Below are 25,541 nucleotides of genomic sequence, written 5' to 3' on the forward strand. Positions count from 1 at the left end.
ATGTTTGCTTTGATTTTTCTCTTCTTTTTCCTGAACATTCCACTTCTTATTTCCAGGTTCACTCAACCCAGGTGCTTTTGGAGAATGTATGAGAATAAAGACAAGGATGAAGATTTGGTGACAGGTTGTATCTTCTTACTTGTAAGAGAGCAGCGGCCTGTGGAGAAAGATTATTTCAACCACATTCTGAATACACAGTAAGTTTCTTTGAATTGTCTATGTAAATGTCAACATTAATATTTCATAGGGGTCAGAAATATTTGTACATCCACAGGCCTTAATTTCCATAGGACAACATTCACGGTCTCTTTAAAGTAAGAATTTTTTTGTTGTTTAAATGATATTTTTGCATTCTTTGAAATATGAGTTGTCACTAATAGTGGTGACTGCTTACTTTCTTTGCCCTTGCCTGATTGCAGCTGCAGCATGTGATACTTTTCAACACTTGAGAGTGTTACCTACTAGCTCTTTGCCTTTATTTAAGAAGCACGCGTCTCTTCTATATAGATCTAAACTGTTTACTCACTGTCAACACTAATTAATTTATGTCTTATTTTTCTCTTCAATAATTTTACTAATTTTAGCTTTGTCTTTTACCAATTTGTGCACTATGCACTTTTTATTTTGTGCATTGTTAGTTGTTCTTGTCAAATATAGCACTTTGTTCACTATGCCACCCCCAGATCAAATCATTGACAATTCCTAATATTTAGTGTGCAGGAGTTAATGTTTCACTTCCATAAGTTCTTATCTCAAGTTCCTGTTGAGTATTAATGAAACTTTTGATGGCATTTTCCATAAGGTAATAACAAATATTTTGATTGTTTTTTATTTCAACATGTAGACATAAATATTTATATTTATTCAGAAAGATATCACAATGGTAAAAAATCAAAATAGAAAACAGATTGTTTTTAAGTCTAAATGTATCATTCAGTATGAAAGCGAATGTTTGAGTTTGTTGTTTATTGTTCATATGATTGGTATTGTGTAAGAAGACATATTATTTTTTATTATTATTAGTTAATATTATTTAAGGGTAAACATGAAAACAAAATGGTATTGTTGACTATTTATATTATAAAAATTTATAAATATGTTCCATACATTACACACTTTATATTATTGTACTTTACAAGCTTGTAATAGTGGCACAAACGAATCTCACTGCCATTTCCAGATGTACATAGTTCTCAATTGCATGCCAGTGTTGTGAGTTTATAACTGGAAATGTAGACAAAAGGTGCTCTGTATAAGAAAATTTAAGTTGTTCAGATATACCAGGTACAATTACATCGAACATACCTATGTAAGCTTTAAATATTTGGACAATATTGTGGTTTAGGCCCTTAATCTCTGCATTTATGAAATGGAGTATGTGTATCATTATGCATTCAAGGCCAGTGGCAAATAAAAACCAGTTTTACTGAAAACTGTGAAATCCATTCCCTTTTATTGTCTATACAAGTATTTCTCATGTCCATACCCACAAATCAATTTATTTACCAAATGTAGTCTGATAGTTAAATGTATTAAAAATTGAATATTTAAAGAATATTTTGTACCTTTAATTGATAAACCAGAAAGATAAAAATACAAGATAGTGATGGTAGACATGAGGGAATATGTTAACTATATTGTCCACTAAATATGAAAGAATTATTAGTACAGGAACCAAACATTACCCCCAAGAGACCACTGTGCACTCACTAGTCATTCCTTGAATGCCTCCTCTAGTTAAGTTTGTTTCATAAAACTTACCTGAATCTTGTCTAATGCATTACGTGTACTTTTAATATTGCTCACTTATTTCAAACTGAATATCTGATCAGGTTTTCTGTATCACCAAAGCCTGTACCTTTTATTTATCCATTGTGCAAGCACTAAAAAACCAGAGATGCATGGCCTTTTCTGTGAAAGTTGCAAATGGTTCAACTTATTTATGGGAGATTTACTTTCATGAACTTTCAACGTATTTTTAATCTTCCAGCAACTTATGTCTTTCCAAACTCACAACATGGGACATTTGCTTCAATTATTGAGGGAGGTTGGGAATATTGTACAGTACGGGATAATCCTTCTTTTTACTACAAATAATCCTATGTAGATCTCTGTCCATAATAAACACTGTTGCCTTTTATAGAACACAAACTGAAAACAGCCAGTTTTCTCTGTTCTTGAATTTTTGCATTGGTGATGTAGCAAGAGCCCTGATATTTTACCAAATATGTCACTAGTATTTCAGTTACCAGCAATGATGGTGTAATAATGTGTCACAATTACACAGTCTCATTAATTTTATCTGGACAAAATAAAGAAACTCCCCCTATTATGTCTGTAACGACAAGATCACGTGTACTATGGCGCTTAGAGGACCTTACTGAACAATATCTGTCATAATAGGATTAGTCACAGGTCTCTGCAAATCTCAGCAGGTGAGTATTTTTGGATGTTTGAAAGAAATCCTTGTCTTCATTTGTACTATTCCCAGATGCTAAGAAAAGTGTGAGGAAGATAATGACCACACATGGTTGTCAAAATGTGAGATTATGGGCTACTATTCAGAGACTTGATGGGGCTTTTACATTTCTTTGTGTGTAACAGAGATGAGAAAGTTTACCAGGTGAGGGCGTTTTCTAGAACACTTGGCAGAACAGTGTTTTTAAGTTCTCAGGAGTGCATGCTACTCCAGCTGCTCTCTGTGTTCATTCAGCTTACCCATGCACTGCAGGTCATTGATTCAGCTTATCCATGCCCCTGTCCATCCTATCCTAAGTGATTGTGCTCAGTTTCCCTCTCTGTATCAGATGGCCCACAATGATGCATCTTTAGTTCTGGCCATGTTTCCTTTCATGCTTCACTTGAATTAGAACTGGGTTTGGATGCCCCTCTCAGACGATGAAGATGGTGCTCAAATTTTCTCCTAACTGAAAAAAAGTTATATTAAATATACAGTCTTGTAGTAGGGAGCTGCGGGCCTCTTCCCACAGCCCGGCTCATGGCTGCCTGGCTAGCTTATGCCCCAAAATAACGACACACAAACTCTGTTCATTTAAACACTGCTTGGACCATTTCTGTTCATGTGTGTCGCACCCCAAGGTGTGCTTACCCGGAAGATTCTAGCCTACGTCCATCCTGGATCAGAGCTTCATCGCATCTGCTCTGGAGAGGAGAGCATGGCGTCTGTCTCTGAGAGGAGCTGCCTTGCATCTGAGCTCACTTCCTCTTCCTCCCAGCATTCTATTCTGTCTACTCCACCCACCTAAGGGGTAGCCTATCAAATGGGCCAAGGCAGTTTGTTTATTGACAAATGACCTTCCTCCATCACAGTCTCTTTTGACTTTATAATTATGATCACAGTCAACATGCGATTATACTTGTCAAGACCTAAAGTATATGATAACCAAATTATGACATCATCCACAATTTATTTTTCATTTATGGTCACACAGACAGTTCTCTAACTGTGTGCTTTATAATGTGAGAATCACTAGGTATACAAAGAATGTGGGTAACCACCTCACAGAAGGTTGGATGTCTCTATAAGAAATAGAGACTTCACAATTGACTCATCCCTTGGGATGTTAACTTTTGCAAACCAACCTGCTGAAATTTGTGCTTTTTTAAATTTTGACCTTACTTGGACCAATCTCAAATACTCAGATGAATACCTCTCCAGATTAGGTAGATGAAGTTTAGAACTATCACCTTCTAAGTGTCAGACACTGAAGAAGTTCTCACTCAATTCCTCATTGGAATGACTAATGGTACAGACTTTTGACAGGGCCTTTGGTCAGAGCAGTTATGATGTATACAGTGCTGTGCATGCTGTTCCCATGCAGTGCATGATTTTCCTCAATAAGGTAAATAGTCACTGGACGATAGGAAAAAATCTGATATGAAAATTTTGAATGTAGAGTTTCTTTTATTGGATTACATTTGGTGTCATCAATGTCATAGTGCATAGAGGATCTCAGAGGCCCAAATCTAGTACTTTAAGAAATATTCAACATATAAAAAAATTTCTGAACATTTTTCTGCAGTGTAAATAAATCTAGACTTTGATATAAAATTCCATTACAGACAATGTCAGGGAAGAAACTAATTATCAATGGAAATTAGTGATTGCTACAAAGCACATGAATATCATCCCACAATAATATTGAGAACATATGAGTCCTTAGTTACTAATGTTCTCCATGTTGATAAGATGAACACTCCTTTGTTAACTGTCACATATGTGGTGAGTTACTGAATGTGATGTTTTTCATAAGTTTCCTTAACTGATTTTTCCCCCATGTAGACTCTGGGGACCTCACATATAACTCTGAGAGTAATTACAGAAGAAACTGTGCTGTGATACAATTTTATGCATACATGCATATTCCTTTATGTGAATGTGTATGCATGCATTTTGTTGTGTTTCTTTGTATCTGGGTCTATATCTGTGTTGCTATATTTTATATATATATATATGTGTGTGTGTGTGTGTGTTTATTTGGTATATGCTTCAGTATAGCTGCATCTCTCTCTGTTTTTAGAAGTAAACACAAATTTGCCTTGTATTTATGTGTTTCTATATGGGAGTTTTTTATGTATATCTGCCTGTGAGTGTTTGTCAATACATGTGTCTTCATGTGCCTATATGTGTGTTCTTCATATTTCTTTATATATGCTTGCACACATGTATATCTGTGTTGCTATGTATGTTTGTGTGACTGTTGTTATGTCTTTGTATATGGGCATAAATTTCTCTATGTCATTGTCACGTTGTGTGGTTATCTGTATCCATGTATTTCTCCCTTTGTGTAGTGTCTGAGAATATGCATGCATGTTTGTCTATGTATCTCTTTTGCAAAATTATCTTTCTGTGTTTCTTTGGGTTTTATATGTCTTTCTGTTTACACATGCCACTGTGTTTATCGGTGTGTCATTGCACAAACTAGTGAATATGTATAAATGAGTATGTGGCTGTAATATGCATTTCTCTCTCTATAGATGTATCTCTATGTGTAGCAGTTTCTGTGTTTGTGTGTGTATGTGTGTATAGTTCATATCTATGCTGAAGCAGCTCAACTGAAGAAGAAGCAGCTGTAATATGGGGTCCAGGGAAAGTTTGCAACCCATGGAAAGAGAGAACAAGCCACTTACTTTGATGATTGGAGGCAAGGGAGAAAAATCCATCTGTGGAGACAGTCACTAAAGTGGCAGCAAAGCCCATGGTGACTGGCTAACTCTTGATTTTGTTCCCAGAGTTGAATGCCAGATGATGTTTTTAGCTAATTATTTTTTATCAATAAAAACTCAGGAGTTAGCTATCAATGTAAGAGCCTGAACAATCAGAATAGGAGCGGAGAAGCAACAAATGCCCGCATATCTCTTTTTTCCCCCATCAAAAAGAGTCAAATTCCTCTCTAATGTCCCACTATTACTTCCTCTGAGTAACTGTCCACTCTCCTGAAAAATTTCTGTGGTTAATTTTGGTCAGCTAGTAGCTAGCTACACCCTCCAACTCAATACAAATTTTGTTATTTCTCTTGGGAACATTGAATATAATATGATAGTTTGAATGTAACAAAATATACAATATAAAAGTCTTTCACTTACTTTAGATAGGAACATAGAGCTATTTTACATCATTTCTGGTTATTATGAAGGGTGTTGTTCAACTGATTTTTTTCAAAGCCTCATTGTCATTTTGACTAGGATGGCTATTTTTTTTTTACCTAATATTGTATCCCACCACTTTTGGAATGATTCAGCTGTAGTGATTCTGTGCTATAATTTTCTGAATCACTTATATATTGTCTCATTTATTCTGCATATACCTATATTTTAGATTCCTTCTTTTCAATTTGTAGCTTTTTGATGTTCTTTGACAGTGTTACTGATCTTATTAAAAGTTCAAATAATATGTTGATTGACATAGAGAGCATAGACAATCTTGACTTGGTTTTGATTTTAATAGAAAAATTTTGAGCTTTTTTTCCTATTATTATTATGTTGGACCCAGGAGAGCTGTAAATAGCTTTATTATGCTGAGGTATGTTCACTGAGTCCATACTTACCCAAAGACTGTTGTCATTAAAGTTTGTTGGAATTTGTCAAAGGAATTTTAGCATCTAATGAGATTATGATGTGTATTTTTCTTTCAGTTTGCTTATATGGTGAATTATATTGGCTGATTTTCATGTGTTGAACCATCCACCAAACTCTGGGATAAAGCCTAGTTGGTCTTTATCTTTGTGATATGTTCTTGGATTCAGTTTGAAAGCATTTTATTGAGTATTTTACAATGATATTAAAAAGGGAAATTCATTGAAATTTTCTTTCATAATCAAATTATTTGTGGATTGTGTATCAGATGATTGTGGTCTCATAAAGCAAAGTTGGCAATTTAGCTTCTGTTTATATTTTGTGGAATAACCTGAAAAAAATCTGTTGTTTGCTTTTACTGAAATATCTGTTAATCATCTTTGCTAAAATTATCTATCTTTGGGCTTTCTTTGGTGTTGCGATTCCTAAAGATTGTTACTATTTCCTGAGGAATTGCAGAAGTACCTTTATTGATTCTCTGATCTTGATTTAATCTGATAGTTCTAGTGAGAAATTATCCTTTTCTTTTAAATTTTCCAATTGTGTTATTGTAAGTTTTTTAAGTAAGACCTAATGATTATCTATGTTTCCTTGAGGTATACTTTTATGTCTCCTCTTTATTTCAGGTTCTATTAATTTATATATTCAATCTTTGTGTTATTTTGCATAAGGATTAGGCTTGATTTTCTCAAAGAATATATTCTTCTTTTATTGCCTATTTTTATTTTTCTCTTTTATCTAACTTATTAAATACAGATGTCATTTGGATTATTCCTATGTCTTTTCCTTTTGAATGCTCACATTTCGTTTTGTTCTAGAGCATTTAGGTTTGTTTTAGACTGATTGTAGAAGATATAACCTATTTTGTGTAAAAGCTAGATAAATGACATTTTTTACCAATGCTTTCACTTTGTCTCATAATTTGAGTATATGTAGTATTCCTATTTAATAAAGTCTAAGAAGTCTTTAATTTCATTATTGTTGTCTTGATTCCCCCATCATTCATTCGAGAGTTTTTATTTTCCAACAGTATGAAAGCTTTTTGTTTTTCTCTTTAAGATGATATTCAGGTTAATCTCTGTTTCTTTGATAGGTTGCAGAGGGTTATTTTATTTTTCTTGCATTTGAGATTTGCTTTGTGACCATGTATGTGGTCAGTTTTGAGGAAAGTTCCATGACATCCTGAAAAGATGAATTATTCTTTTATGATTGTGTCCAGCATTCTATAGATATTTGATAGGTTCTTTTCTTTACAATGTCTCTTACAAGGGGAATTTCTCTGCTTTGCTTTGGTTCAGATGACCTGTCCTTTGGAATAAGTGGGATGTTGAAATGTCTAAAAGAAAGTGTGTGAATTAAGCTTTAGTTATATTTCTTTTACAAATATGAGTCCCCGTGAATTAAACTATAGACGTTAAGAAGTGAAATATAGAGTCTGATTTGATCATATGCTCCATCAGTCCCAGTCCAGCTGGCTTTGGTGAGCTCCCATTAGATCAGCCCCTCCATCTCAGTGGGTGGGCAGACCCCTTGAAGTCTTGTTCTCCCTCCTTCTGCTCCTCATTTGAACTTGGGAGCTCAGTCCAGTGCTCCAATGTGGGTCTCTGTCTCTAGCTTCATCCATCTCCAGATGAAGGTTTTATGGTGATATGCAAGATATTCATTAGTATGGTTATAGGATAGGACCATTTCAGGATCCCTCTCCTCAGCTGTCCAAGGATCTAGCTGGGGACATCTCCATGGACACCTGAGGACACCTCTAGAGTCAACTCTCTTGCCAACCCTATAATGGCTCCCTTAATTAAGACATATACTTCCCTGCTCCCATATCCACCTTTCCTCCATCCCAAAAGTCCCATTCCCTCAAGCTCTCCCCATCCCGCCATCTCACTTTTTTTCTCCCCATATAACCTTACCCCCACCCAGACCCCCAAGTTCCCAATTTTTACCTGGCAACCTTTTCTCCTTCCAATATCCAGGAGGATAACTATACGCTTTTCTTTGTGTTCACCTTCTTATTTAGCTTCTCTAGGTTTACGGATTATAGGTTTGATATCCTTTATTTAAGGCTAGAATTTACTTATGGATGAGTACATACCATATTCATCTTTTTGGGTCTTGGTTACCTCAGTCAGAAAAGTGTTTTATATTTCCATCCATTTGCATGCAAAATTCAAGATGTCATTGTTTTTTACCACTGAGTATTACTCTAATATGTATATATTCAACACTTTCTTTATCCATTCTTCCATTGAGGGGATATTCTGAATGTGTCTGACAAGGAGGGCTGACTAAGAAGCCAAGAACAATGGTACTGGGTTTTGGTCCTACTGCATGTATTGGCTTTGTGAGAGCCTAGTCTGTTTGGATGCTCACCTTCCTAGACCTGGATGGAGGGAGGAGAACCTTGGACTTCCCACAGGGCAAGAAACCCTGATTGCTCTTTGGACTGGAGAGGAGGGGAGAGGTGGAGGGAAATGCGAGGAGGGGAGGAGGTAGAAATTTTTAAGTAAAATAAAAAATAAAATAAAAATAAAAAAATTTTATTCCAACCATCCCATTCCCCAAGCTCTCCCCATCCTCCCCCTCTCACTTTACTCTCCCCATCTCCCCTTCCCCCTATCCCATGGCATCCCCCTATTTCACAATTTTTGCCCAGCATTCTTGTCTACTTTCAATATCCAGGAAAATATCTATATGTTGTTCTTTGGGTTCACCTTCTTATTTAGCTTCTCTAGTATCACCAATTATAGGCTCAATGTCCTTAATGGCTAAAAACCAATTATGAGTGAGTATATCCCATGTTCTTCTTTTTGGATATGGGTTACCTTACTCAGGATAGTGTTTTCTATTTCCATCCATTTGCATGCAAAATTCAAGCTGGCATTGTTTTTTACCACTGAGTAGTACTCTAATATGTATATATTCCACACTTTCTTCATCCATTCTTCCATTGAAAGGCATCTAGGTTGTTTCCAGGTTCTGGCTATTACAAATATTGAGGCTATGAACATAGTTGAACAAATACTTTTGTAGTATGATAGGGCATCTCTTGGGTATATTCCCACGAGTGGTATTGCTGGGTCCTGGGCTAGGTTGATCCCAAATTTCCTGAGAAATCGCCAAACTGCTTTCCAAAGTGGTTGCACAAGTTTGCATTCCCACCAGCAATGGATGAGTGTACCCTTTACTCCACAACCTCTCCAGCATTTAACAAGATCAGAAATGAAAAGGGAGACATAACCATAGACACAGAGGAAATTCAGAGAATCATTAGATCTTACTACAAAAGACTGTATGCCAGAAAATTGGAAAATGTAAAAGAAATGGACACTTTTTTTTACATAAGTACGATATACCAAAGTTAAACCAGGACCAGGTGAACAATCTAAATACACCTGTTAGTCGCGAACAATGAGAAATTGTTATAAAAAACATCTGTACCTAAAAATGCCCAGGTCCAGACGGTTTCAATTCAGAATTCTACCAGAACTTCCAAGAAGACCTTATACCTATACTCCTTAATGTATTTCACAATATAGAAACAGAGAAGTCATTGCCAAATTCCTTTTATGAAGCTGCAGTCACCCTGATACCAAAACCACACAAAGACTCAACCAAGAAAGAGAATTACAGGCCAATCTCACTCATGAACATCGATGCAAAAATCCTCAATTAATAATTGCAAACCGAATCCAAGAACACATTAGAAAAATTATCCATTATGATGAAGTAGGCTTCATCCCAGAGATGCAGGGCTGGTTCAAAACATGAAAATCTATCAATGTAATCCATCATATAAATAAACTGAAAGAAAAAAAAACAGATGATTATTTCATTAGCAGCTGAAAGAGAATTTGACAAAATTCAACATCCCTTTATGATAAAGTTCTTGGAGAGATTAGGGATATAAGGGTCGTACCTAACTATAATAAAAGCTATTTATAGCAAGCCAACAGATAACATCAATGCAGTTTTGAAATGCAGCTTCCTGGGCCATGCTTCCAGCACAAACTCTGGCTATGGAGCATTTTGACAGTATTTTTGGGCCTGGATGATTGTGTGCTCACTCAGAGTTGGAAGGCAAGTTGATGAGACTATGTCCGTGTCTCTGTGCTCTCTGCCCAGGCAGGTTGAAGGATCATGTTTACTAGTCTTGAACAGGTGGGAGGGCAATTTTGACTTATATATGATTATCTATTAATCTGTATTTCTTAATTATACAGAATATTTTTGAATAAGCTATACAAACAGAATGCCTTAATCACAATCAGAAATACATATACATACAACACTATAGCAGGAGATCACTTATTAAATAAAACCCCATTCTGTTTCAGTTATTATCATCCCAAGTGGGCCCAAGTAAATGCCATAGAGTACCACCAACTGATGGACATTCATCAATGTGTAGGTTCTAAAGCATCTGCTAGGGCAACTAATATTCGTGACATAGCAAGCTGTGAAGAGTTTTCCCATAGATATACAGTTACTCTCTTGAATGATCTGATGTGGTCCCATTATCCTCAAACTGCATCAAGATTGGAAGCAAGAGACCTGTCCATTGTAATCGTCATATGTGTTCTTCTTTCTCCATACCTCATTTACATACATGTAAAATCACTGCCCGTTAATCTCAAAGTTCACTTCTTCTAGTTTTGCTGAAAAAGGAATTATGAACTGTGAATTATATGCTTGAATTCTTTGAAAAGTGCGATTGACACTACACTTGTCACTTACTTGATCGATAGCCCTGGTGTGTGATAGTTAGCAACACATTATAGAGGGAATAGAGCAGTTACATACTAGCACATCTTTGCCATTATTTTAAAAACAAGTGTATTGTCTCTTTGTATCTAAATAGTTTGTTTCTGACACTTATTTCCTATGTACCTCTTAAATTTGCTTTCAGAAATTTAGCTAATTATAACTCTTTATTTTACCAATGTGGGGACTACACACATTTTAATTTTTTGTATTGTTAATAGTTGTTATCAAGTGCAGAAATTTAGTCTACTGGGGCACTATAACTGCTCAAGGGATTTATGTTTCTTAGTGTTTGGGAGAAAGGAATTGGTGTTTGGGCTTCACAAGATCTAGTCTCAAATTCCTATTATGTGTTACTAAAATTTTCAATGACACTTTTTCTGGGTGGTAATAAAAATATTCAAAATTATTTTTATTTTAAAAATATATATGTAAATACGTAAAGAAATCATAGTAGTACAATATCTAAGTGGGAAATAGGTTCATTTTACTCTGGGTGAATTATTTAGAAAGAAGAAGTATGAAGAAGTATGATTGGTCAGATTATATGAAATGACTAGGAAAAGACAGAAGTTACTGCTCTTCCCAAAAAGTAAACACAAATTGGTATTATCACTCCCAACTTGCTTATTACCCACTTTTATTACAGAAAGCCTCATAAACATTTTCCTCAGATTTTATTCTTTATCATCTTCTATTTACAAAGATGTTAAACTGGCACAGTTAAATTAATGTAGGATGCTATTGTTGTGTTAGTGTAACTGGAGATGTAGTCAAAGCAGTTTTGTAGTATAAAAAACAACTGGTCAGAAGTCTCCAGTGAGAATATGTGACATTCTGTGTAAACATAAATTAGGTGAATAGTACTTAGAAGGTAGTACATGACCTTAATCTCTGGAATAAGAACCTGGAGCTGGTGTATTTTTGTACTTTTGAGGACAGTCTAATCTGTAGCAATTGTTGTTCAAATCCTTGGAATCCATTCTCTATTAATTACCCACATTAACATTAATACTGTCTATATACATTGGTGAACACATACATACAGCTTTACAAAATACATCTTTTGTATTTAAATTCATTTAAATATAAATTATTCATTAGATAAATCAGTTAAAAAAGAATAACACAAAGATCAAGGGCCTATGTTAACTATAATGCCCACTGATTATAAAGAATTGAAAGCATAACAGCCAAATGTTTCCCTTACTATTGTACACTCAACAGGCATTATTTAATAGTTTTATCAAATTCAGTTAATTTCATAAGAAAATATGATAAACTTTTAGGCTCACATGTCTCTTGAATTTTTCACATTGATCGATGATTTTAAAATGAATATTTTAATAGGTTTGTTGTTTGGTTAAAGCCTCTGCCATTGTCTTTATCTATAGAGTAATCACTTAAAAACCAGAAATTGAAAACACACTCTTTGAAAGGTGCTGCTGTATCACTTTATTTATGGGAGATGAACTCTAATGAACTTTTAAAGCTTTTACAAGCTTCCAGCTACTTATATGATTCTAATCTAACAGTATAGGCCATTTGTATTAGTATTGGCAGTGCCTGAGAATACGGTACAGCTCAGAGTAGTACATCTATTAACTACTCAGTTTCATCTTTATCTCTCAGTTCATATTAATCACCATATCCTTTTACAGAACAACAACTAAAAGCTTCCAGTTTTTACTGGCCTTAGCTTTTTCCATGGATGAAGTCAACAGGAACCCTGATCTTCTACAAAATTCATCATTCGTATTTGAATATTCAGAGCATAGTTTTGCAACTGGGACAAAAATAGATAGTCACGTTAACTTTTCTGAAGATGTTCATGATTTCCCCCCTAATTATATGTGTCATAAAGAGACTATGTGTATCGTGGTCCTTACAGGACCAAATTTGGCAACATCTGTGATGACTGGGACCAAGATCAACCTCTTCAAACCTCAACAGGTGAGATTTTGTGTTGTAACTGCAAGAAATTCTAACTCTGCTCATATAGTCCTAGAAGCTAAGAAGATTGTGAGGAGTATACTACCATCAAATTTTCATTAAACGATGTCATTCAAGGTTTTATTCATTTCTGATGGGGCCTCATTTCCCTTTTTGAAATTGAGATGAGGGAAGAAGTAGCAGATAAGGAGTTTTTTTTTAAGGAACTCTTGACCTAAAGTGTGTTTACAAGTTCTTATGTACGTGTGCTACCTCATACTTCTCCCTGTGTTGTAGTTCCTTCAGGTTACTTATGGACCTTTCCATCCTATCCTGAGCAATCGTGAACAATATCCCTCTCTGTATCAGATGGCTGCCAAGGACACATCTTTAGCCCTGGCCATGATCTCTTTGATGCTTCACTTCAACTGGAACTGGATTGGACTGGCCATCTCAGACAATGATCAGGGTACTCAATTTCTCACACAATTAAGAGGAGAGATGGAAAAAATTACAGTCTGCTTTGCCTTTGTGAGTGTGATCCCAGTCAAGATGCATTTATTCTTGACACGAGCTGAAGTGTATTATAACCAAATAGTGACATCATCCACAAATGTAGTTGTCATTTATGGTGACTCAGATAGTACTCTAGCTGTGGGCTTTAGAAAGTGGGAATCTCTAGGTTTACAGAGAATATGGGTCACCACCTCACAGTGGGATGGCACTTCAACTAAGAATGTCTTCCCACTTAATTCATTCAAAGGAAAAATAACTTTTGCACACCATCATGCTGAGATTTCTAATTTTAAAACATTTGTCCAGACATTGAACCCTCTCAAATACACAGATGAATTCCTGGCCAGGCTGGAGTGGATGAACTTGAACTGCAACGTCTCAGCTCCTATGTGTAAGACCCTGAAGAATTGCTTATCCAATGCCTCATTGCAATGGCTAAAGGCACAAACTTTTGACATGGCCTTTAGTGATGAGAGTTATGACATATATAATGCGGTGTATGCTGTGGCCCATGCCTTCCATGAAATGCTTCTTCAGCATGTATATAATCAACCCATGGATAATGGAAAAGGACATTATGCTCACTGCTTGAAGGTAGTGTTTCTTCTTTTGGATGAAATTTGATGTCATCAATAACAATGTCAATGTCTTTAAATTCTGTCAAATGTCCCAATTTACTATATAAGGAATATTTCATAAAATAGAAAGATTTCTGGAAATTTTTCTTCATAATGATGTAAATTTGGATGCTGGTATAAATCTTAATGCAAAAGCAATGGTGTGGAAGGTACAATTTGTAAAGAAAGTACACTGATTTTGTTACAGATTACCTGACAATTAGTACAGATATTCTAAAACTGTAAGCCCAAGTCCTTCCTCTTTAATCCTCTTCTTTATGAGATGATGAATCCTTGCATATTCATTGTCACATATGTGATAATCAGCTTATGAGATGATTTGCACAAATGTTCTAAACTGAATCTGCTCACACTGTAGGCACGTGGGACCTCACTTCTCATCCTGAGTGAAAGTAATTACACAGTAAACAGTGTCATTCTTCAGTGAAGGACATGCATTTGTGTACATAAGTATCAATGCATGGTTCTTCTTGTGTATCTTTTCACATTTTTGTGTTTCTAGGTATCTCTTATTGTATCTATGTTAGTGGGTATACCATATATATATGTTTCTATATATCCACATAGCTAGCTGTTTGAGTAACTGAAAATAAATTTATCTTGTATCAATGTCTTTCTGTATGGGAGTTTGTTTCTGTGAATAACCTTTTTTTTTTTTTTGGTTTTTTGAGACAGGGTTTCTCTGTGGCTTTGGAGCCTGTCCTGGAACTAGCTCTTGTAGACCAGGCTGGTCTCGAACTCACAGAGATCCGCCTGCCTCTGCCTCCCAAGTGCTGGGATTAAAGGCGTGTGCCACCACCGCCCGGCCTGTGAATAACTTTTTGTGTATTTTTTTAGTTCATTTATTTATATGTGTTGAGTCTTCTTTGTATATTTCTTGAACATATGTACATCTTTGTTTATGTTTGTCTGTCTGTTTCTCTCAATCTATCTTTGTATATGAGCATAAATACATTAATATCAATAGCTCTCTGTGTAGGTGTTTTTGTCTGTGAGTGTCTCACTGTGTGTATTTGTAATTAATTTGTGCATGTATTTGTGGCCCTCTTCATGTTTCACAGCTTTCTGTTTTTGTGTGTCTGTTTTGGTGCATATGTCTCACTGTGTGTATCATTGTTTTCATGTGTGAGTGTTGGCATTTGTGTGTATGTCTATATAAAATGTATGTTGATGCATTATGTATGTCTATATGGAAGTGAATTTCTGACTGTATGCCTCTGTCTCTCTCTCTCATGGTGTGTGTGTTTTCATATTGGTATTTGTATCTGCATATATGTCTGTGTTTCTGTTTGGTACTTTTTTTCTGAAAGAACTTAAATTCTTGGAACATTATGGTAACTTTATTTGATTTACTGTTTTGTCTCCCCTGGACACCTTCAGTAATACTGCCTTTAAGATGAAATAAAATGCATTTTATGAATTCAAGAAAGGGCACACACACTATAGAATGGTGTATCTCTTTCAGCTGCACTCCTTTCTGAGGAAAACACGCTTCACTAATCCAGTTGCAGGCAGAGTGATTATGAACGAGAAAGAAAATCTTCAGGAAGAGTATGGCATTTTTCAGATTTGGAATTTACCATATGGTCTTGGACTTAAGGTGAAAATAGGAGAGTTTATCTCATATTTTCCATATGGTCAACAGCTGCATATATATGAAGACATGATAGAGCATGCAACAGGAAGTAGACAGGTGGGTCTGACTTAACTGCCTTCCTTTGCATTACACAACAGTAACACAGACAATGGGATTGATTTGTGCTGTCTTATAACCAACTAAAAATAATTAGTCACATTACAAAGCAGTTACTGTCCTCCTATTGTATGTTTCAACATTTCCATTTTTGATGTGACATTTTATTGATACATTAAGGATTGCAGATATGCATACTATGAATTTTTATCATTCCAGTATATCTTTATTTATTAATATATAATGTATAATGACTGTTACTACTGTGCTATATTTTTATTGATTTTTATTGAGTTCTACATTTTTCTCTGCTCCCCTATCTGCTCTCCCTCTCCCATTCAACCCTCCCCCAAAAGTACCCATGCTTTCCATTTACTCAGGATATATTGTCTCTTTCTACTTCTTGTGTAGATTAGATGTAGGTATGTCTCTCCTACCATCCTCATTGTTGTCTAAGTTCTCTGGGATTGTGTTTTGTAAGCTGGTTTTCTTAGCTTCTTGTTTAAAAACCACTTCTGAAGGAGTACATATGATTACTGTCTTTCTGTGTCTGGCTTACCTCACTCAAAATGTTTTCTAGCTCCATCCATTTTCCTGCAAAACTAATATGTTATTTTTTCTGCTGTGTAATACTCCATTGTGTAAATGTACAACTTTTTTTAAAATCTGTTCTTTGGTAAGGGGCATTTAGGCTGTTCCCAGGTTCTCATATGACAAACAATGCTGCTATGGACATAGTTGATGATATGTCCTTGTAGCACAATTGAGCATCTTTGGATAAATACCCCAAAGTGGTATTACTGGGTTTTAGGGAAGGTTTTATTTCCTACTTTTCTGAGAAATCATCATACTGGCTTCCAAATGGGTTGTACCATCTTGCATACCCACCAGCAATTCAAAAGTGCTCCTTTTACCCCACACCTCTCCAGCATAAGCAGTAATCAGTGTTTTTGATCTTTGCTATTCTTACTGTTGTTAGATGGACTCTCATCATAAAATCAGCCATACTGAACTTTATAGAAAAGAAAGTGGAAAGTATATTGGAACGCATTGGCAATGGAGACCACGTCCTAAACATAACCTCAGCAGCACAGACACTGAGAGAAACAATTAATAAACGGGACCGCCTGAAACTGTATAGCTTCTGTAAAGCAAAGGACATTGTCAATAATATAAAACAGCCTACAGAATGGAAAAAAAATTCACTAACCCCACATCAGACAGAGATCTGGTCTCCAAAATAAAAAAAAAAAAACTCAAGAAATTAGTCATCAAGAAAACAAAAAATTCAAATCAAACTTTTATTCAGGTTCCTCAAATATGTGGAGGATTTGTAAAGCATTTACACCTCAGGAAACACCATTCTTTCCAGCTCAATAGATATCCGTTATGCCCTTCCTAACTCTGCCTATTTAGCTGTATTTTTCTTTATAATATGTCAGGCTTTGCAGTGCTGTTTTTGAGTTCATGTGTGCTATCTGACATTTTAAAAGACTTCACTCTCTATTTCAGATATCTGTTCATGTTAGCTTTCTGTAACGTTGCTGTGATTAAATATTGACCAAAATCTTATAGAGGAGAAGGTTTGATTGGGATCATGAATTACAGCAAAGAAATGACAAGGCAGGCAGGCACATGGAGACTGCTTCTAAATCACAGAATCTGAAGGAAAATAGCTTACTGGTTTTCTTTGAATTCTCACACAGCCCTGACTAGGGACAGTACTGCCCACAGTGGGCTGGGTAGTCCTATATCAACTATCCATTAATAAAATGCTTATATAATTTGACAGCATGTTAATTAAATGGAGAGAACTATTTTAGTTAAGGTTCCCTCTAACTTATTAATGTACTTTGTGTCACTGTGATGAAAATTAAGTAGAAAAACCAGTTTGTAAGCTCTATACGGTTTGTTCATATCAAAAAAAAAACCATTCTTCCTCCTATATTTCTAGGTATGGGAAGCTACTCAAATTTACATCAGTTTGTTTCCATACATTTGTATGTGTGGTATTTTAAAAGATATTAAGCTTAATCTGATAACTCTTTTGGTGTATATAAAACTAGCTAACTGGTATATCAACATGATAAGGAAATATATTTATAGAAGTAGGTATAACTCCTGACACCAGCATGTATCTGATTTTTCACAGATGCCACCCTCTGTGTGCAGTGCTGATTGTGGTCCTGGATTCAGAAAATTCTGGCAGGAGGGAATGGCAGCCTGCTGTTTTGATTGCAGCCCCTGCCCACAAAATGAAGTTTCTAATGAGACCAGTGAGTGTTTGCTAATGAGATAAATCCTTCACATCACATAGATCATCTTCTCTCGGTCATACTGAGTTGATCAATGGACCAAAAGACAATTGAAGAAATAAAGTATATTACTTTCCTAAGTTAATTCTTATAGTTCTATGATTATTAACAAATACATTTAAAAAAACTTGTTATACCATTGTTGTGGCATTTCAATTGTATTTTAATAAATAAAAACTATCTGAAGATCTAAGAGTAAAACAGTCGCACTGGTCAGCTTTACAGACCACATTATGGTAGCATACACCTTTAATCCCAGTAGCCACAATGGCACGCATGTTTAATCCCAGTCACTACCCTAGCTGATATAGAAATCAGGGGGTGCATACTTTTAGTCCCAGTGCTAAATAATGGAGGAAGGTCATTGGTTAATTAAAAAAGAAACTGCTTGGCCCTCATAGGTTAGAACATAGGTGGGTGGAGTAAACAGAACAGAATGCTGGGAGGATGAGGAAGTGAGCTCAGATGCAGGGCAGCTCCTCTCAGAGACAGACGCAATGCAGCACATCGCCAGGGCAGACGCGATGAAGCTCCAACCCAGTATGGACGTAGGCTAGAATCTTCCCGGTAAGCGCACCTTGAGGTGCTACACACATTATTAGAAATAGGCTAGTCCAGATGCAAGAGTTAGCTGAGAGGAGGCTAGATACAATGGGCCAAGCAGTGTTTAAAAGAATACAATTTGTGTGTTGTTATTTCGGGGCATAAGCTATCCAGGCGACCAGCAGCGGGGGCGGCAGGAACACAGCCCACAGCTCCTACAACACAATGGCCCTAGAGAGGGAGATGTAAAGTTCTCAGACATGGTCTGTTAGTTTTTTGCGTTTCACATTTGTTTTATTTTTGTATATTGTATACAAATTTTGTATATTGATACCAATTTTGTATATTGATACAAATTTGAGATTAATTTTGTTAAAACATATTGTACATGCATTTTGAATCTTGTTCAAGGTATTGTACCTATACAGCTCATTTAACAATATAATACAAATTTCTAGTCCTTTAAAATTAGTATTATCAACTGTTTAGGAAAATAGAGCAGACCAATGTACTCCAGAGAAGATAATGGGTATTGAAGAAACTCCACAGGGAGTTTACTTTCTTTGTGGCAAAGTAAGTCATTGATGGAAAGTGCATTAGTTATAAACATTTGGACTCACCAAGATAAGCTACATACTAAATATTTTTCTCAATATGTCAAATGCAAATTGACTCCATATTGTGGATATATTTCTTCCCTGTATATATTATATATAGTCAATTTACTTAGTGTATACAGTTTTTATATTAATTATAGCCTTCTTTTTATTATTTTTTTTTACAAAAAAAGGGAAATGTAGAGGCATTTCAACTATACTTTAATAAATAAAGACTGTCTGAAGATCTGAAGGTAAAACTGTTTTACTTTTCAGCTTTATAGAAGAGATTATGGTAAACAAAAAAAAAACCACCTTTAATCCCAGTAGCCACCCTGGTTAATATAGAAATGTGGTGTTGCATGTTTTTATCCCAGTGTTGCATGCCTTTAATTCGAAACCTAGAGGGAAATATAAAATGGGGTGGGGAGACATCTCTCAGACACAGTCTCTTTCTGAGCTTTCAAGAGGCAGGATTGCCATTTCAGACTGAGGTCAAAGTAAGAGCCAGTAGCTGGGTGTTTTTCTTTCCGATCTTCTGACCCAAATTCTGACCCAAAGTTTTTACTAATCGTGCTTCATACCATGACATACATCTTTGATTCCTTGAAAGTCTGTATTTGCTGGACTTTTCTCAAAGAAATAGTTTTGACAGTCATACAACATTGTGACTGAGTTCTACCCAAGTGTGGAATGTTCAATAGATGTCGGTTAAGTCCATTTGATTAATTACATCTGTTAGTTTTCTTATTTCTCTGTTAAGTTTCTATCTGATTGTCCAGTGCATTGGTAAGAAAGGAGTGTTGAAATCTCATACTATTATTGTATGGGGTTTGATGTGTGAATTGAGTTTTAGCAATGTTTCTTTTACATATGTGGGTCCTTTTATATTAGGGACATAGATATTCAGGATTGAGACTTTATCTTGATGAATTTTTCCTGTTATGAGTATAAAGTGTCCTTCTCCATCTCTTCTGTTTGATTTTAGTTTGAAATGAATTTTGTTAGATATTAGGATAGCCACACGCACTTGTTTCCTAGATCTGTTTGATTGGAAAATCTTTTTCCAACACTTTACTCTGAGGTAGTGTTTCTCTTTGAGGTTGAGGTGTGTTTCTTGTAAACAGCAGAATGTTGGTTCCTGCTTTTGTTTCCCTTCTCTAAATCTGTGCCTTTTTATATATGAATTGAATCCATTGCTATTAAATGATATTAATGACCAGTGGTTGTAAACTCTGTTTATTTTTTTGGTGGTAGTGTTTGTGTGTTTCCCCTCTTTGAGTTGTGTTGGTCGAGGGTTGTCAGATGTCTGTGCTATTGTGGGTGTTTTTTTTATTTTTATTTTTATTTTTTTTAATTAAAATTTCTACCTGTTCCCGTTTCCGATTTCCCTCCCCCTCATCCCAAATATTGCCCCCTCCCCCCACTCCCCTTTCCCTATCCCCACTCCTCTTCTCCTCTCCCCACTACATTCCCCCTCCCTTTCGATACTGAAGTGCAGTACAAATTCCCTGCCCTGTGGGAAGACCAAGGTCCTCCCACTTCTATCTAGGTCCAGGAAGGTGATCGTCCAAACAGGCTAAGCTCCCACAAAGCCAGTTCACGTATTAGGATCGAAACCTAGTGCCATTGTCCTTGGCTTCTCATCAGCCATCATTGTCCGCCATGTTCAGAGAGTCCAGTTTCAACCCATGCTTATTCAGTCCCAGTCCAGCTGGCCTTGGTGGGCTCCCAATAAGTTAGTTTCACTGTCACAGTGGGTGGGTGCACCCCTCGTGGTCCTGACTTCCTTGCTCATGTTCTCCCTCCTTCTGCTCCTCATTTGGACCTTAAGAGCTCAGACCGTTGCTCCAAATTGAGTCTCTGTCTCTATCTCGATCCATCGCCAGATGAAGGTTCTAAGGTGATATGTAAGATATTCATCAGTATAGGATAGGATCATTTCAGGTTCCCTCTCCTCAGTTGCCCAAGGTACCAGCTGGGGACATCTCCCTGGACACCTGCAAGCCCCTCTAGAGTCAAGTCTCTTGCCAGACCTAAGATGATTCCCTCAGTTAGGATAAATACTTCGCTGCTCCCGTAATCACCCTTCCTATATCCCAACCATCACAATCCCTCAAGCTCCTCCCATCCTCCCCTTCTCACGTTTCTCATCCTATTTCCCCTTAGCCCCAAGCCACCTCACCCGCAAGTTCCCAGTTTTTGCCTGGCAATCTTGTCTACTTCAACTATCCAGGCGGATGCCTATACAATTTTCTTTGGGTTCACTTTCTTATTTAGCTTCTCTAGGATCACAAATTATATGCTCAATGTCCTTTATTTATGGCTAGAAACCAATTATGGGTGAGTACATCCCATGTTCATCTTTTTGGGTCTGGGATACCTCACTCAGGATAGTGTTTTCTGTTTCCATCCATTTGCACGCAAAATTCGAGAAGTCATTGTTTTTTACCGCTGAGTAGTACTCTAATATGTATATATCCAGAGTTTCTTCATCCATTCCTCCATTGAAGGGCATCTAGGTTGTTTCTAGGTTCTGGCTATCATAAACAATGCTGCTATGAACATAGTTGAACAGATACTTTTGTCATATGATAGGGTATCTCTTGGGTATATTCCCAAGAGTGGTATTACTGGATCTTGGGGTAGGTTGACCCCAAATTTCCTGAGAAATCGCCACACTAATTTCCAAAGTGGTTGCACTAGTTTGCATTCCCACCAGCAATGGATGAGTGTGCCCCTTTCTCCACACCCTCTTCAGCAAAGGCTATCATTGGTGTTTTTGATTTTAGCCATTCTGACAGGTGTAAGATGGTATCTCAAAGTTGTTTTAATTTGCATTTCCCTTATCGCTAAGGAGGTTGAGCATGACCTTAAGTATCTTTTGGCCATTTAAATTTCTTTTGTTCAGTTCAGTGCCCCATTTTTTAATTGGGTTAATTAGCATTTTAAAGTCCAGTTTCTTGAGTTCTTTATATATTTTGGAGATCAGACCTTTGTCTGTTGCAGGGTTGGTGAAGATCTTCTCCCAGTCAGTGGGTTGCCTTTTTCTGTGAAGAATTAGTGATAGGGTCCTTTGCTTTACAGAAGCTACTCATTTTCAGGAGGTCCCATTTATTCAATGTTCTCCTTAATGTCTGTGCTGCTGGAGATAAACGTAGGAAGTGATCTCCTGTACCCATATTTTGTAGAGTACTTCCCACTTTTTCTATCAGGTTCAGTGTGTTCAGATTGATATTGAGGTCTTTAATCCATTTGGACTTGAGTTTTGTGCATGACTATAGATAAGCATCTATTTTCATTCTTCTACACGTTGACAACCAGTTCTGCCAGCACCATTTGTTGAAGATGCTCTCTTTTTTCCATTGAATACTTTTAGCTCCTTTATCAAAAATCAGGTTCATATGTTTGTGGGTTAAAATCAGGGTCTTCTACTCGGTTCCATTGATCGATTTCTCTGTTTTTATGCCAATACCAAGCTGTTTTAAATACTGAAGCTCTGTAATAGAGTTTGAAGTCAGGGATGGTAATGCCTCCAGACGATCCTTTATTTTATAAGATTGTTTTGGCTATCCTGGGTTTTTGTTTTTCCATATAAAGTTGATTAATGTGCTCTCAAGATCTGTGAAGAATTTTGATGGGATTTTAATGGGGATTGCATTGAATCAATAAATTGCCCTTGGTAGAATTGCCATTTTTACTATGTTGATCCTCCCAATCCAAGAGCAAGGGAGATTCTTCCATTTTCTGGTATCCTCTTCAATTTCTTTCTTCAAAGACTTAAAGTTCTTGTCAAATAAATCCTTCACTTCCTTGGTTAGGGTTACCCCAAGATATTTTATGCTATTTGTGGCTATCATGAAGGGTGATGCTTCTTTGATTTCCCTCTCTGCTTCCTTATCCTTTGTGTATAAGAGAGTTAGTGTTTCTCTTTGAGGTTGAGGTGTGTTTCTTGTAAACAGCAGAATATTGGTTCCTGCTTTTATTTCCTTTCTCTAAATCTGTGCCTTTTTATATGTGAATTGAATCCATTGCTATTAAATGATATTAATGACCAGTGGTTGTAAACTCTGGTAATTTTTTTGGTGGTAGCATTTGTGTGTTTCCCCTCTTTGAGTTGTGGTGGTCAAGGGTTGTCCGATGTCTGTGCTATTGTTGGTGTTTTTGACTTCTTTGGGTTGAGGTTTTCCTTCTACTACTTTCTGTAAGGCTGGCTTTGTAATTACGTATTGTTTAAATCAGTTTTTGTTATGGAATATCTTTTTTTCTCCATCGATGGTGGAAGAAAGCTTTGCTTGGTATAGTAGTCTGGGCTTACATCCATGGTCTGTTAGAGTCTGCAGCACATCTATCCAAGATCTTCTGCCTTACATGGTTTCCTATCAGAAGTAAGGTGTAATTCTGATAGGTTTACCTATTTCTGTTATTTGACCTTCTTCCTTTTAAGCTCTTATTATTCTTTCTTTATTCAGTATGCTTTTTGTTTTGATTATTATATGGCAAGGGGATTTTTTTGATCCAATCTATTTGGTGATATCTAAGCTTCTTGTACCTTCATAGCGAAGGTCATTCACAGTGAGATCATTTACTTTCCATTTCCTATGCATCAAAGATATAGAATACTCAGCTCCCTCTCCAGCACCATGTCTTCCTCCATGCCAGCATGTCCCAGGATGATAATAATGGACTTAGCCCCCAATCTATGACATCCAATTACATGTTATTGAAGTCTAGTGAGCAATAAAGTGTTTTATGACTGTCCAAAATAACCTGTTCAATCAAAACTAAATTATTTGTCCTATCAGGGTTTCTGCTTTTACGTTTATAAACTGCTATTTTCCTACAGGCCACACCTATCTCCTCTAACCAGAGGTAGGGCTATGTACTCCCTACCACTATTCATTCTCTATCTCCTGTGTTTGATTCATTTTTCCTACCCATTGTCCTCTTGGACTCATCAATCTCCTTTTGGTTGAGAACTTGATCTTAGTATGTTGTGTGAAGACTCCACGGGTCCCTACAGATTCTGTTTCCTGTTTCTTATATGTCAGTGTGTTTGGGCTAGTGAATTCGTACTAGAAAATGTATCGCATAACTTGTCCTCTAGAAGACATGATCTCCAACTATTTCAGGGAAACCATTCATAAAACAGAAAGACATCATAAATATCTGTAACATGGGATCTGAGATATTAAATACACTCTGTGCAATACAGTGATTAATCATTTTAATCTCTGTAAAATCACTAGTTTCAGTCAATTCATCATAGCATTCAGAAAGGACTGAAAATATCTGTGTTTTCTGATAATATAAAATCGTATCACCAAGACAAAGTTAAGTAGATAACATATTATTTTATTTCATTTCCCATATTTATAATGAATATTAAGAAATGAAAGTATTGCTATGCAGCAGTGTCTCTGAGCTACATCATCAGCAAAAGATGCAGATATTACAATGTTTACTCAACCCACTGAATTGAAATATTCTGTCAATAAATGGCAGTAGTTGTAGTAATCACGCTTTTCTCTCTCCAGCAGATGTGGATAAATGTGTGAGGTGTCCAGAGGACCAGTATGCCAACAGAGAGCAGAACCAGTGTATTAAAAAACCTGTTATCTTTCTGAACTACAAAGACACCTTAGGGATGGTTCTTACCTTAATGGCCTTATTCTTGTCTGCATCCACAACTGTGGTTCTTGGGATATTTGTGAAGCATCATGACACTCCCATTGTGAAGGCCAACAACCAGAATCTCAGCTACATCTTGCTAATTTCACTCGTCTTCTGTTTCCTGTGTCCCTTGCTTTTCATTGGGCATCCCAACTCAGCTACCTGTGTTCTACAACAAATCACATTTGGAGTTGTATTTACTCTTGCTGTTTCCACTGTGTTGGCCAAAACAGTGACTGTGCTTCTTGCTTTCAAAATCACAGTCCCTGGAACAAGAATAAGGTATTTTCTGGTTTCTGGTGTGCCCAACTACATCATTGCCGTTTGTACACTCTTCCAAATTATTCTCTGTACAATCTGGCTGCAATTTTCTCCTCCTTTTATTGACAAAGATGTGCACTCTGAGCATGGCCAAATCATCATTATGTGCAACAAGGGCTCAGTTACTGCATTCTACTGTGTCCTGGGATACCATGGCTCCCTTGCATTAGGGAGCTTCATTGTTGCTTTCTTGGCCAGGAATCTCCCTGACACATTCAATGAAGCCAAGTTGCTGACCTTCAGCATGCTGTTGTTTTGCAGTGTCTGGATAACCTTCCTTCCCGTCTACCATAGCACCAAGGGCAAGATAATGGTGGTTGTGGAGGTCTTGTCCATCTTGGCTTCCAGTGCAGGCCTACTGGGATGCATTTTTATTCCCAAGTGCTACATAATTTTGTTAAGACCAGAGAGAAATTCTCTTCAAAAGTTAAGGGATAAAACATCTTCCTGA

General features: G+C 36.5%; 1 protein-coding gene across 1 annotated transcript; it reads left to right on the forward strand.

Moving 5' to 3' along the window:
* On the forward strand, nt 1–25,541 carry LOC130864834 (vomeronasal type-2 receptor 116-like). The gene is made up of 6 exons (XM_057755639.1): nt 1–197; nt 12,525–12,816; nt 13,093–13,905; nt 15,415–15,642; nt 17,795–17,918; nt 24,637–25,541. Exons 1-6 carry the CDS (start codon nt 1–3, stop codon nt 25,539–25,541), a joined length of 2,559 nt encoding a protein of 852 aa, XP_057611622.1.

This window comes from Chionomys nivalis, chromosome 2 (assembly GCF_950005125.1).
Source record: "Chionomys nivalis chromosome 2, mChiNiv1.1, whole genome shotgun sequence".
NCBI classification, from domain to species: Eukaryota; Metazoa; Chordata; class Mammalia; order Rodentia; family Cricetidae; genus Chionomys; species Chionomys nivalis.

Excerpts from the sequence above, each read along its gene's own strand:
- LOC130864834 (XM_057755639.1), top strand. The coding sequence starts at position 1 with ATGTTTGCTTTGATTTTTCTCTTCTTTTTCCTGAACATTCCACTTCTT. Across the intron at positions 12,817-13,092 it reads ACCTCTTCAAACCTCAACAG|TTCCTTCAGGTTACTTATGG; the intron begins GTGAGATTTTGT and ends CCTGTGTTGTAG. Across the intron at positions 13,906-15,414 it reads ATTATGCTCACTGCTTGAAG|CTGCACTCCTTTCTGAGGAA; the intron begins GTAGTGTTTCTT and ends TATCTCTTTCAG.